At 38.4% G+C, this 14,097-nt stretch overlaps 1 protein-coding gene across 1 annotated transcript in view; it reads right to left on the reverse strand.

The window, feature by feature from the left end:
* The window catches only part of GFM1 (G elongation factor mitochondrial 1), a 45,905-nt gene extending 34,531 nt beyond the window's left edge, over positions 1–11,374 (reverse strand). Inside the window, exons 1-6 of the mRNA XM_034439121.3 lie at positions 11,236–11,374; positions 9,975–10,127; positions 8,054–8,186; positions 6,417–6,621; positions 5,324–5,440; positions 2,923–3,073 (exon numbers count right to left, since the gene is read on the reverse strand). Coding sequence (XP_034295012.1) covers positions 2,923–3,073; positions 5,324–5,440; positions 6,417–6,621; positions 8,054–8,186; positions 9,975–10,127; positions 11,236–11,283 — 807 coding nt within the window. The 5' untranslated portion in view covers positions 11,284–11,374. The remainder of the gene's footprint in view (positions 1–2,922; positions 3,074–5,323; positions 5,441–6,416; positions 6,622–8,053; positions 8,187–9,974; positions 10,128–11,235) is intronic.
* Between the last annotated feature and the right edge of the window lie 2,723 nt (positions 11,375–14,097).

Here is a 14,097-nt window from a genome sequence, read left to right on the forward strand (position 1 = left end):
CATCCAGTTTTGATTGCCACAATGTAAAAAAGATGTTGAGACTCTAGAAAGAGTGCAGAGAAGAGCAACAAAGAGGATTAGGGGACTGGAGGCTAAAACATATAAAGAATGGTTGCTGGAATTGGGTATGTCTAGTTTAATGAAAATAAGGACTGGGGGTGACATGATAGCAGTATTCCAATATCTCAAGGGTTGCCACAAAGAAGAGGGAGTCAAACTATTCTCCAAAGCATCTGAGGGCAGGACAAGAAGCAGTGGATGGAAAGTAATCAAGAAGAGAAGCAACCTAGAACTAAGAAGAAATTTCCTGACAGTTAGAACAATTAATCAGTGGAACAATTTGCCTTCAGAAGTTGCAAATGTTCCAACACTGGAAGTTTTTAAGAAGAGATTGGATAACCATTTGTCTGAAATGATATAGGATTTCCTGCCTGAACAGGGGATTGGACTAGAAAACCTCCAAGGTTCTTTCCAACTCTTATTCTGTTCTGTTATTTATTGCAGTATTAAAAGTCAGTAGTCATAACTTTCTGCTAAAATTTTCCAGAATTTTAAAACTTCTCATATATATTCCCTTACAATTAACCTGCAAGAAAAGTGTTAAACTTGGAAAGCTTAACTTTCAAACATCAATCCAGTCATGTTTCCTCTTGCTGGTTGAGCAATTCATGGTCTAACTTGGCAACCTTAATTTATAGCTGAAACTAAGTCAGATAATTATTTACTCAATATAAACAAGTGAAGCAGATTAAACTGTGAATGGCAGGTAGAGCATACCAACAGAACACAGAAATAAACTACAGGATCTATATGAAATATCACTGGGTATCACCAGCATCAGTGCAACAACTTATTATCACCATGTTGCATTAATATCCTTGTCTTTGAGTGGAAATTTAGGATGGTGTATACAACTGGAAAGAGGGGTATCTGACTGAAATTTTAACTGGTAATCAAGAGACATGCCTAAATTCCACCACAATAATACTGGCAGCTGTTGCTCTGAGTACTATACAATTTGACATATTTTTAGAACAGGCTGCCCCCCCCCACAAAAAAACCCCACCACTGAAGTTTTAGGAATTTAAAATAACATTTTAAAAAGGCTTGTTTTTGTGAACACTCTAGCCCCATAATGGTGAACCTATGGCACACGTGCCAGAGGTGGCATGCAGCGCCCTCTCTGTGGGCACACAAATCGTTGCCCCAGTTCAGCTCTGCCGCACATGCGCACCCGCCTCCCGCCAGCCAGCTCATCTTCAGGTATCTGCCGCACATGCGTGAGGCAGGTGCGGGGTGGGTGGGTTGGGCATGTGCAAGGGTCCACACGCGCATGCACAGGGGTGGGTCCTATGCAGGGGGCCGCACACGCATGTGCAGGGATGCATGCGTGGGGGTGGGCCTCATGCATGGGGTCTGCATGCTCATTGCATTTTGGGGGTTCAGGCACGTGCACATTCGCAGGCACACATGCGCGCTTTGGGCACTCTATCCAGAAAAGGTTAGTCATCACTGCTCTAGGCTCTACTCCAAAGCAAATGAATTTCTCAAGCCTGAGCATTGGTATACAAATCTTATAGTTCTCTATTCAAAATGTGCATTTGGTCTATCTGGTCTAGTACTGTCAACAGAAATCTAAGGAAGTCCTTGTCAGCCTTGACATTTTGAAGATACTTGGATTGAATCTGGGCCTGGCTGAGGGTAATCCATGATCTCCATCCAATCCAATCCGATTCTTTATTTACAATCAGAGATCAGCAATAGATAAAATTGATAAAACCAGATAAAATCCAACAATTCAAAGAAAGATTGTCCCACTACATTTAATATTAGTTGTTGCCTTATTTTAACCGCTTTGGTTATTGTATAGGTGATTTAAGTCAGACAGTAAAAGATGGGTGTATAGTAATCCTTTCTCTCCGATATAATTAGTAAAAGGTTTTGATGTCCTTTGACATGTTAAATTTTCTTGATCTTGCTGGTATCATAAGGATAAGAGTGCCCAGTTATACTTGCCAAATAATAGCAGGGAATTGAACGATGTTATGCCTGGCCCTGAATGCATCCAATTTCAAAGTCCCTGGTGTAATTCAACACCGTCCCTGTAGATAGTAAGTATCCTGGCTCTCCACTCTATGTAAAAATATAACCTAGTCCAAACATAGCTCAAACATACCCACATTTTCCTTCCTCCTCCTCTTCCTGTCAATTTTGCCTCATAACAATTTGCTTCTGCCTGGTGAAGAGTGCTTAGAAATTCAACTATCTTGTAAATTTTCAGATATTGTAATATGAATTACTACTACCTCTATTCTTATGTTTCAAGGTCAAGAAAACTGCAACTGTTTAAGTTTTTTGTTTACCTTTGTTTTAAAAAAGAAGGAACCTTTTTCTAAATGGCAACACAACGGCTGAAATCTCCAGTAGCAGAGACCCAGAAAAAGTTCACCGTCAGAGTATATATCATTTCCCCAAAACTTTATACTATTTCCCCCAAAATAAGATATCCCCTGATAATAAGCCCAATTGGGCTTTTGAGTTCATGGCAATAAGGCCAAGCGCTTATTTCAGGGTTCAAAAAAATATAAGACAGGGTTTTATTTTCAGGGAAACACAGTATCACTACAGTTATTTGAGCGCCTGTGTGTATGGATTCAAACATTATTGAGATTAAGAAAATAAAAAATACTTCAAATACTCAAATCGCTCTATGTTATCACTCTTTCAGAAAGCATTAAATTTAAGTAAATTGTAGAGTATGAAATCATTTTTACCCTTATTCTTCAACGATTCCTATGAAAGTACCTATTTTGTTTTGCTTTTGCCTATGCATAATGCTGCTCTACACTAATAGTAGAAATGCTTACTCCAAAAGCCTTTAGTAAGTTTTCAAAAAAGAAAAGAACGATTACATTCTCTTACTTTCAAATCGGTCACTGTTGGGATTTTCTCTTCAAGAAAAAGCTCTCCGAGTTTTTCATCACTGTTTGCGACACATTCAATCAGTTCCTGGCGGCGGTCTGAGGACTCTGCTCTGAACTCAGGAGGGATATCATCGTATTTAACAACCTGGCTACAGAAACAGGAAAAATAAAAAGGTCATCAATATTCAGCTTCGACTCTACAATCTGGTATTTTGGACAGCTGGCTTGAAAAGATTTATGGTCCCTAGCAGCACACATACTGATAAGTTTTAATTTTCATCTTCATTTAATTTTTTCCAGGTTAGGAAACCCCAGCACTATGAATGTGATTTTATAAATTACCAACTATTCAAATCTACAGCTATTCAGCCTTTGGTGATTTTATCTAAAGGAAATGAATAGGAAGCTTTAAATCTACAAACTAATTTCTGCATGCTCCAGCTGCTCTGCTCTTCTGATTTCCTGCAGTTTTTTTGTTAGCCAGTAAAAAGAAATCATTATTGAGTACCCAAATCCAGTATTTAATCAGTAAGACATCACAGATCTTGAAGCCAATGTGGATGCGATGCACCAATCTGTTATAATTAAGACATCTAGAACATGGGATAATCTGCTTTTTCCTCCCAATTTCTCACTTTTCCAAAGATAAATGGATTAAGGCTTAGATCAAAAGGCATCAAACTACATAATGAGTCATGACTAGGTCCATATCCCTCTTTCAAGAATGAAGAATCTGGAATTATTTGTTTTTGCTCAACAAGGTTTACTGCATTGTGGAGATCTTTAATATTAATTTCGATTTGTTTAAAACTAGCCACAGTTAATCCATTGGTCAGCATTAACAATGTAATTGTAAAAGGTAACAAAAATATTTTTAACTCTTCTTTCCCAATAGAAAACAAAAATGGGGAAGCATGTAACTATGTCTGAAGATTGAGTAATTGCAACTGGATTTTTTTTTTCTAATTTGAGACTTTTTGCTGCTCATCCAAGCAGCTTCACCAATCAGAGCAAATTAGTTGGGTAGCGATCCATTAGAATGCACCAACTCCTCCCACACCAACCTCAGGGGTTTCCTTTCCAAAGTAATTTGCTCTGACTAATGAAACTGCTTGGATGAGCAGCGAAACGTCTCAAACTAATAAGAAAAATAAGTCCAGTTGCCATAACTCAAGCTTCAGACAACTTTACCCTGGATGACTGAGAATCTTCATTGACACATAACCATTAGCTTTCCTACACCTCAATTATGTCATGCTAAAATAAGGTTTACTGTGAAATCCAAACAAAAGCATTATACACATACTAAATTTAAACTGAATAATTCTGTTGTGGCCCGTCGGCTGCCAGCAGAGCTGCAAGGAGGAGGTGGAGGGAGAGCCTGGGCCAGCTTCAGAGCCTTTGGAAGGCTCTGATAAGGAAACAGCATCAGACAGAGGCAGAGCCAGGGCCTTCCGTCCTCCCCCAGGTGGAGAGGAAGCTGCCGAAGACACCTGAGCGGAGTGAGAGGGAGGAACAGATGGGGCCCATCCCAGATGCGCTTTATGCGCAGAGAGGAAAGGAGAGGAGAGCAAAGGAAACAATAAGCCGGCTCTCAGGGAGAGGCAGACGCAACGATAGCCAGCCCCTCTCTGGCTGGGAAATAAATAGGAGGGGTTTGGGAGTGGCCGGTTCTCAAAGACAACCATTTGTTTCTAGTCTATAGCAAGCGGTTTGGATTTCTTGGCTAAACCCAGGTTTGTTGGGACTACGTATGTTTGATTTTTTGTTTATCCATGTGAATAAAAGAGTGTTACTGTCCTGTTTGTTTTACTCACGAGTACAAAAGGGGTTTGTTTTACTCATGAGTAAATGTCTTATCACTACTTGCAAAGGCTGGGTCAGAACAAATACAAACAGAGCTTGCTAACAGACTTTCTAACACACTTCAAAATCTGATTAAGACGAGGCTCCTTCCTGATGTTGATTACCCATGGAAGGTTCCAATGCAACCTCTTGTGGTGGTTAAAATCAACATCAGAAATTTCCAATGACAGGTGGACCGGAGGAAGAATGGCCAGGTTCAATCTAATACACAGTTTGTTTTAATCACCAGAATGGCAAGCTTCAAATTGAATCTTAAGCTATAAACCCCCATCACAATAGAAATCACAATATATGGATTCTTGCTTAGGCAAAGCCAAACATATTACACTAGAGCTCAACGAAATGTGTGAACCCAGATAATACGTTATAGTTAAGAGATAAGATAGATCAAGATAGAGATAAGATAGATAAGAAAGACAAGATAGCTTGACTTTCCTAAATAATTAAAATTACTGAAGTTTACTTCTAGAAGTAAAACTCTACCTGAAGAACATGAAATATGTCCCTTGAATTAGGAAATTTTAGCACCTTACCCAAAGTCACCATCGAAGTATATAGCCTTTTCTTCAATTAAATCAATAACTCCTCTGAGTTGCCCTTCCAGTCCCATGGGAATCTGAATAAAAGCAGCATTCTGCTTTAGCTTGGTTCTGTAAAAATTAAAAATATATACAATTTCTATACAAACTGCAAGCATTAATAGTCATGAAGTCTATTTCTCCCATTATAAGTCCATTAAGCCTGGAAGAATGATTGTGGATTTCTGTAAAAATTATAAAGCTGAAGATCTAAACGGTAGAGATAATCTCTGACCTTTCCATCATGACTTGTTCTCTAGCTTTTGACAGTAGCTGAGCAATATCTTTGGTTCAAATTCTACATATTTGGCATGAATTAAGAATCTGAGATATATCTAGGAAGAGACATGCACAAATGGTGATAGGCTTTTATTTTAAAACTGAAACAAGATATATTTACATTCTTCAATATAAATATCTGCAAAATTCTTGACTGATAGAACATTCTAAATGTTTACATATTTTATTCAGAAAAACATAATTACCTGTTAGTGGAATTGTAAGAGTCAGATGAGCAAATACTACTATTACTACTAAATTTGTACACTGCCCAATTCTCAACAAGTTTCAAACAATGCAATCATCACAGGTCAAATCATGGCTGACAAATTTAGGATGTTTTCATTATGGTTTTGTGGCATTTATATCAGGTGATCATCAGCAATCTTATTTCATACAGCCTTGGCAAAATTAGAGAAACTGTATATTTATATTCATAGACAAGTTCTGGTCTCAGAGACACAATTTTGTCCATTTGACTTCATAAAAGGAACAAATGACTGCATTTGGTGGTCATTAATTCAGAATGATTATCTAATTGCAAGATTTAGACAGTGAAATTAAGCAGCTGGCTTTAAGGGTCTTTTCATATTTTATAGTGAAATTATTTGTATACAATAACGAGGAAATCATTTCTGTATCAACTTACAATAGCCTTGATACGAATTGGCAGTGATTTTTAATCATTTTATCTACTAGAGTTTTGAGAAGGCAGATCACAAGTCATGTGACAGATAGGTGGGATGCATTTAAATTTAGAAGTTCCTACCTTAATTGTTGTATGGCTCTATTTGGATTTGAGCCCGTGCGATCCAATTTATTGATAAAGGTCAAGAATGGAACATTATATCGCTTCATTTGTTTGTTCACTGTCATTGTCTGGCACTGAACCCCTCCAACAGCACACAACACGAGAATGGCCCCATCAAGAACTCTCAGTGACCTTTCCACTTCAATTGTGAAATCAACATGCCCTATAATTGAAATAATTGTAAGAGTTTTAAACCACCTTAAGATTCACTGCTATTACTGAATTCACGCCTCATTTCCTATTTTTTATGGTTTTCAGAAATGGCAAGCAACAAATGCAAGCTAAACCAACATTTAATTGAGCATGTCATTGACTGACTCTCCAAAAAACTTCCATAAAGCCATACTCTATTAACAGCAGATTTTAATCTCCCAACTGGCTGAGAGACTTGAATACCATCGGCTAATTGACAAAACCATCAATCAAATGCCAAGACAGCTTTTCTTAGAATAGATTATATCCTGCAATTGTACCTTTAACACTGATAGAGAATATTTGTAGCACAGGGTGGAAATGAGAGATCCTTGATGCTCTCTGAACTTGGTTGTTTTCTTGCAGATGTTTCATTTTACCAGACAAGTAACATCATCAGCCCTAGCTTAGTTGCTAGGGCTAGCAACTAAGCTCAGACAGCACCAAGTACCCCTCACCTTCAACACCATCAAATCTGCCTATCCCAGGTCCTTAAGAACTACATGGGTGGATATAAAAATACCAAACCCAATCTGAACACCTGGATGGCTATGCAACCAACCATAATAATATATTTCAATAGGAAGTATTGTGTGTGTGCTACCAATGAATTCTGATATCTAATTTTCAATGTAATAAGTGTCTTAGTGCTGCTGGGAAAAGGGAGCATAGATATGCTGAGTAAAACTAGAACAACCCAAATCTAAACAGAGTTGCATGCCAGCATGTGCTCATTCATATTCACTAAAGTTAAGAATGCATTCAAAATCCCTTTCACAATTATCTTATAATATAATTACTCCAAAACTGATGCACTTTAAACATTAGAATGTACTTCTTAGACTTCTACTCCACCTTGCATTTGAGAGTCCAAGAAAACATATATAGTATTTTCTCCTTTTATTTTCCCCCACAATAACTTTGTGGGTAGGTTAGACCAAGAGTGTCTGGCTGGCCGTAAGTCATCCATGAACTCTGGATCTAAGAATGGACTAGAACCTGGCCCTGTCTGCTCCTAAACAATACCTTAATCATTACATCACATTACATCTCTTAAATTCTCAGCCAGCAGTTTAGAGGACATCAGATTGGGAAAGGTTGCTGAATGACATGATGGCCATATAAGTTTATCACAATCAGGCTTTCTATGATTGATGAGCCAGGCAATACGAAACTATATGAACATGAACATGGCTAATCCAAATTCCACTTTATATATTTAGAAGAATTCTGCTTAAAAACAAGACTAGCGTGAAGTTTCATACTGCCAATCCTATTTGCTAATCAGTTGGAAAAAAAGATCACAAACTAGATTTGCAAGTTATCAAATAGATATTCTGTTTTTTTACAGCAAATAGAAATGAAACATGTGGAAAACTAAATATGGTATGAAAGGACGCTACCTGGGGTATCAATTATGTTAATATTTGTGCCTTTCCACATGGTATATGTAGCAGCAGACTGAATAGTGATCCCTCGCTGTCGTTCCAATTCCATGGAATCCATCACTGCCCCGATCCCATCTTTTCCCTTTACCTAATAGGAAAAAAAGCAAATCAATATATTTGCATATGCACTGCTGTCCTTTATATAGAATAAAGTTGTTGAAGTCACTTGCTTTAGCCCTATTTTGATTTTCCAGATCAACATCTAATACTAAATACAAGAGAAAGGGAGGGAGAGAGAATATATATTTTTTAAAAATCACAAAAGAGAATTGTTTTTAAATGCTTATTTAAAATGACACAAACTAATGAAGAGTTGATGTCTGATTTTTCAGCTAACAAGAAAATGTGATACAATGATTATATCAGCTTTCATACATCCCAAAAATACTTTATGTTCAAATGGGGAATAAGCCAATTAAGCTTGAAACTTTCATACATTTATTCATAATGGCCAGATTATTAATAGGAAATGGAAGTATAACTCAAGCCACATAAGATTTTATAGACTGAATTGGTCTTGCAAGTAAACAGGTCATTAGTGTTATTATTCCTAGACAGCCTGATTAATCTTGCCTGAAGTTCAGATGCCCTCAAAACATTTTTTTCCTGCAAAGTCAATCTTTTCAGCTCATTCTTGAAGTTGGGTATAAACTTCAATTTAAATGAAAAAAGAATACCCAGAGACAATTAAATGCACTTCATTCTCATATTTTCAGATAGTAACATTTTTTCTATAATAGTATAAAACATATTCACTCTTGAATTTTTAGAACTTTTCCCTTTGTCACTGAATTCAAAGCTTTCTGTGGGTCCCATAGACATATGGAAGGAATCTACGTGAACAACAGGATTAAAATATGATGCCCATTTCATTTATTTCATAAGCAGCCATCAAAAATGTAATCTGCAAATCACCCCTCTACATTCAGTGAGCAGCCTATCCCAATATTGTCTGTTCCCCATGTTGAACTGCTTCAATTCAATAACAACTGAAAATTTTCTAACACAAAATACAAAATGTGTTGAAGTGCTGCTAAACATTTATGAAATTATGATCTGGGCCTTTGAAACTTGTACTTTTTTCATCCATTTTCTTATAAATGTACCGTCTACACTTCAGTTTTAGCTGGTACACAAATGGGCTGATAGTCTTCTATAAAGTTATCTGATTAAAAAGATGAACTTATTATTTATTCAACTATGACAAGTCACCTACTGAAGCAGCAAAGCACCCCGATATCGTATTAATGATGTCTTCATATTTGACACTTGAAAGAGATCATGAATGCAATGTTTGGTTTCTGCCAGATTTGCAGCTTCTCTTCTCTCAGGTTCTACTTCTGATTCATTTGTTCAAAGAAAAATTTATCCAGCACTCTAGAGACCCATATAATAAGCATCAAACTTCGTAAACAATGGTTTTCACACATAGGTGTTATTTTCACCCAGGAATTTCAGAAGATGGAGCCATGAATACTGATTATAGCCAAGGGGACAGAGAGCCCTGGATGTTGCTGTGGGGTTCTGACTTCTTAGATAGCCTTATACTATATCCCTATAATGATTCCGATAGGCAACCATGCTTGGAAAGATTCATTCTTGTTCAAAATCTTCTTCATTTAAGACTATAGCCCTGACTCAATTGATAGAGCCCCAGAGCTTTAGATATTTATTATCCACCTTTGTTATATTTTTAACAATATAGAGTCAACTATTGCCTCCAACATTCCTGTGTGTTCTGTTTATTTCATGCCCCCTGCATGCATGTCATCTTACATTTTACACAGTGTTCCTGAAAGTTGAAAATAAAACAGAAACAATGAAATTACAGAATAATGCCAATCCTCCCCATTGGTACCAATGTATTCATAAATACCTCATGCATTTCTGCTATCTTTCCTGTGTAAAATAGAATGCGTTCCGTTAATGTTGTCTTTCCTGAATCAATATGCGCAGAAATGCCAATGTTCCGAATTTTTTCATTGGGAAAAATTCCTGAAGAACACCATCTGCAGCTGTATAGCATGAGCTGGGAAAAAAGCATGAGCTGTAGCAATAATGTAATATATATTAAATACAAAATCTGTACTGTAGTGTATTTAGTCTTGTAGGAATTAATGGCATATTTCATAAATATTCTCACGCTATTTACTTCATCTGCCACAAATAAATGCTGGATTAAATGCCAGAAGAGTTACAAAATCTATGAAAGAATGTATTTCTGAATATTTGTGCTTACTCTTTGTTTGCGTTCATAATTTAAAAAAAAAAAAACTATTTTCTTGAAGACTCCTAAAATGATAGAACTTGGCTATAATTTGCTCAGTCAACTTTCCAAAGTTCGTCATGAGTTTTTAGCATTCTGAATTTGCACCACCAGTGGCTGGACTTCACAGGATTTGGAATTTAATAGAACACCCAGATTACCATTCAGAATCGATAACTCTCATTCATTTTCTACTTTCTATCATTCCTTCTATCCTATCAGTATTTAGTTAATACTAAAATATCTGTAAATATTGATATAGAAAGAATAGATCACTGCACTTAGCCGAAAAGAAAAGTGATATTTTCTTTTTTATTTTTCTATAAATGTTGTATGTTTTGTTTTTAATGTGTTTAAAATAAAAAAACTTTTTAAAATAAAAAAAACAGAATCGATAACTCTCTTTTCCACCCCCCACCCACCCACCCACCCCAAAGAAACAAATTAGCTCAGCTTCTTTCAGATTACCTAAACTTTGCTAGAAGTTAAGATCTTTCCACTCCACTCGCAGGACGCTTTGAAAGCAGATCCTTACACATTTTAATCCTTCCTCTCCGCCCCCCAGGTGAAAAAAGATTTAATATCCATCCAATCTGACCCCACTTCTTCTCCAATAACCCATCTCATTTCAAGAGGCGTAGGAGCAAAGCTTGCAATACAGGCTGAGCATTACTGGGAGTATTCAGCTGCCGGGTTTTTAATCTATCCTTCCCCGTAGCAAAGAGATTCTCCATTTAATGACAAATCCAAGTTTCCCCGCGGAAAAGCCTTTTAAACACCCCCCCCCCACAAACCAGGCGCTTCTTCCCACTCAACCTGCAGCCTGGCTGAGGCAGCTCTGACTGACCCCACGGAAGCTCCCCGCTCCTACCTGTTGCCGAGGCAACGCCAAACCTAAGAGTCGCCGACACCTCAACATCGTGAAAGCGCCGCTGTCTTCGGCTTCCAGAAGTCACGCCGGGCACGACTCTTACAACTCCATTTCCGGTCTGAGCCGGGTAAATGCTTCCGGAGCATGGGAGCAGATCATCGAGTCACTTCCCCGTCCCGGAAGCTACAAGTGCTACGGCGCCCCCAAACACCTGGGAGGAAAGAAGCGCTTCGAAAGAGCTGATCAGAATCAGAATCGGTCTTCTAAATCCAGGGGTCTGCAACCTTGGCGACTTTACGACTTGTGGACTTCAACTCCCAGAATTCCTCAGCCAGCATGCGCTAGCTGAGGAATTCTGGGACTTGAAGTCCACAAGTCGTAAAGTCGCCAAGGTTGCAGACCCCCTGTATCTAGTTCAGCCCCCTGGTCAAGCAGGACAAAACTATACCATTTCAGACAAGTGGCTGTCCAGTCTCTTCTTAAAACACCCACCCCCGGTGGTCATCCTCGACTTACGACCACAATTGAGCCCAAAATTTCTACTGCCAAGCAAGACAGTTAAGTGAGTCTTGTCCCACCCCATGACCCTTCCTGCCCCAGCCCCCAAGTGAATCCCTGCAGTTGCCAAGCTAGCAACACAGTTATTAAAGGAATCTGACTTCCGCATTGTTCCCGCCTGTCAGGAGGTCGCCAAAGGGAGATTGCATGACCCCGGGATGTTACAACGGTCACAAATAAATGCCAGTTGCCAAATATTTGAATTTTGATCAGGTGACCGTGGCGCAATGGTCACAAGTGTGAAAAATGGTCATAAGTCACCTTTGCTGTAACTGACAGATATCACTAAGTCAGAGATGTCACTAAATGAATGGTTGAGGACTGTATCTGTACTGAACTAAAACACGATTTCTAAAAATGTGGTTGATCATTTCTGCTATCCCCAACAGCAGGTTGCATGGAAAAAAAGACCGTTTGTGATCTTGGGTGCGCTTCTAAAATAGAGAGCGTGGGGCTGGTTTTCTTGTTTTAATCCCGAAATCTGTTTTCAGTATCCAGGGAATCCTGTCTGACAGATTCATCGATCGAGTTGAGGAAGCTTCCTTACACGCCACCTTTACTAGAGGTCCTTTCGGAATAGAGCCATAAATAGACTTCAAGTCTTGCAATGCTGGAAGCTGTAACTACTTGATGTTACTTATGCCCCAGTAATTTTGGCTGGTCTAGAAACAAGTTGAGCAGGGGCAGGCCTGATAGGACCCTGATTGGGATACCTCCAAATAATCTCAGGGTTAAAGCCCAGTTTGGAAAATCCCATATTTAAGATAGGTGGCAAGTATAGGTAGTCCTCAATTTACGACCACAATTGAACCCAGAATTTATGTTAAGTGAGAAATTTGTTAAGTGAGTTTTGCCCATTTTATGACTTTCCTTGCCACATTTTTAAGTGAACCCTGAAGCTGTTAAATTAGTAACACGGTTGTTAAGTGAATCTGGTTTCCTCATTGACTTTGCTTGTCAGAAGGTCACAAAAGGCAATCACATGACTCTGGGACACTGCAACTGTCATAAATGTGAATCAGTTGTCAAGCATCCCAATCAGTGGTGGGTTTCTCCCAGTTCCACCCGGTTCCGCCGAGCCAGTAGCGGTGACGATATGACATCACCAAACCGGTTCTGCCCCCCCCCGGCCTGGCCCCCTGCATTATTCTTACCTTTTATTTGGCCCCACCCCCAATCTATTGCTGCTTCCTGAGTCCCAGCTGATCGGTTAGAAGGAAAAAAACTGTTTAAACTCTTGCCTGAGGGCTTCAAAGGGCCACCCTACAGCTGATCAGTGTTAAAAGGCAGTGTGGTGGTAGACCGGTGCCTCCAAAAACAAATGAGTAGACCGGTGCCTGCAAAAATAAATGGGTAGACAAGTGCCTCCAAAAACAAATGAGTAGACCGGTACAGCTCTGCAAGTAGTTAAAAGCCTGGTAGACCAGTACCTCTGCTAAATCCTAAAGAATTGTCACATGACCACCAAGCCACGCCCACAAAATAAGCCACATCCACAGAACCAGTAGTAAAATAATTTATAACCCACCCGATCCCAATGTAAATCATGTGACCATGGGGATGCTACAACGGTCGTAAGTGTGAAAAATGGTCATAAGTCACTTTTTTCAGTGATGTTGTAACATCAAGCTGTCATTAAATGAACTGTTGTAAGTCAAGGACTACCTGTATGTATAAAAACAACTGAGTCTTGGAAAAAAAGTGCTGGGAAATGGTAGGAAAAACTGATAAGAAACTGGTAGGAAAACTACTAAACCAGATCCACTCTCACAGAAGCTGAATTCGACTTGAGTCAGTCCTTACTTATATATCTAATCACTACAAAAAATCCAAAGATCCTGTTTTATCTATCCAACAACCATATATATATATATATATAATGAAAGTTCAAAGAGAGTGATTAGCCCACATTAGTCATCCAGGTGCAAATAACCATACACCGCAAGTGAGTCAGACACATTGTAAATTCAGAAAATAGGATTAACTCCGCAATCGTGCTTGATGATGAATTGAAAGGTCATATTAAATTTTAATGAAATTTTCCAAAGACTTCCCATCAATGACTCCACTGCCAAATTAATCATGAGAACATATTGTATTGAACTAAGAATTCTAATTTTATTCCAAGTTAGATTTTTCTTCTTTACAATGACAAAGACACAATGTGCTTTAGAGCCACATAGATGTAGATGATGTTGTATCTGTTCGAAATGAAGAAAGGGTTATATTTTGATTTTGTCCGTATTTTAATTCTTTTTTAACTCAGAACAGTGTAGCTAGGCAACATGAGCCAAATATTTTTTT

This window comes from Pantherophis guttatus, chromosome 6, assembly GCF_059756535.1.
Source record: "Pantherophis guttatus breed Tessera chromosome 6, ASM5975653v1, whole genome shotgun sequence".
NCBI classification, from domain to species: domain Eukaryota; kingdom Metazoa; phylum Chordata; class Lepidosauria; order Squamata; family Colubridae; genus Pantherophis; species Pantherophis guttatus.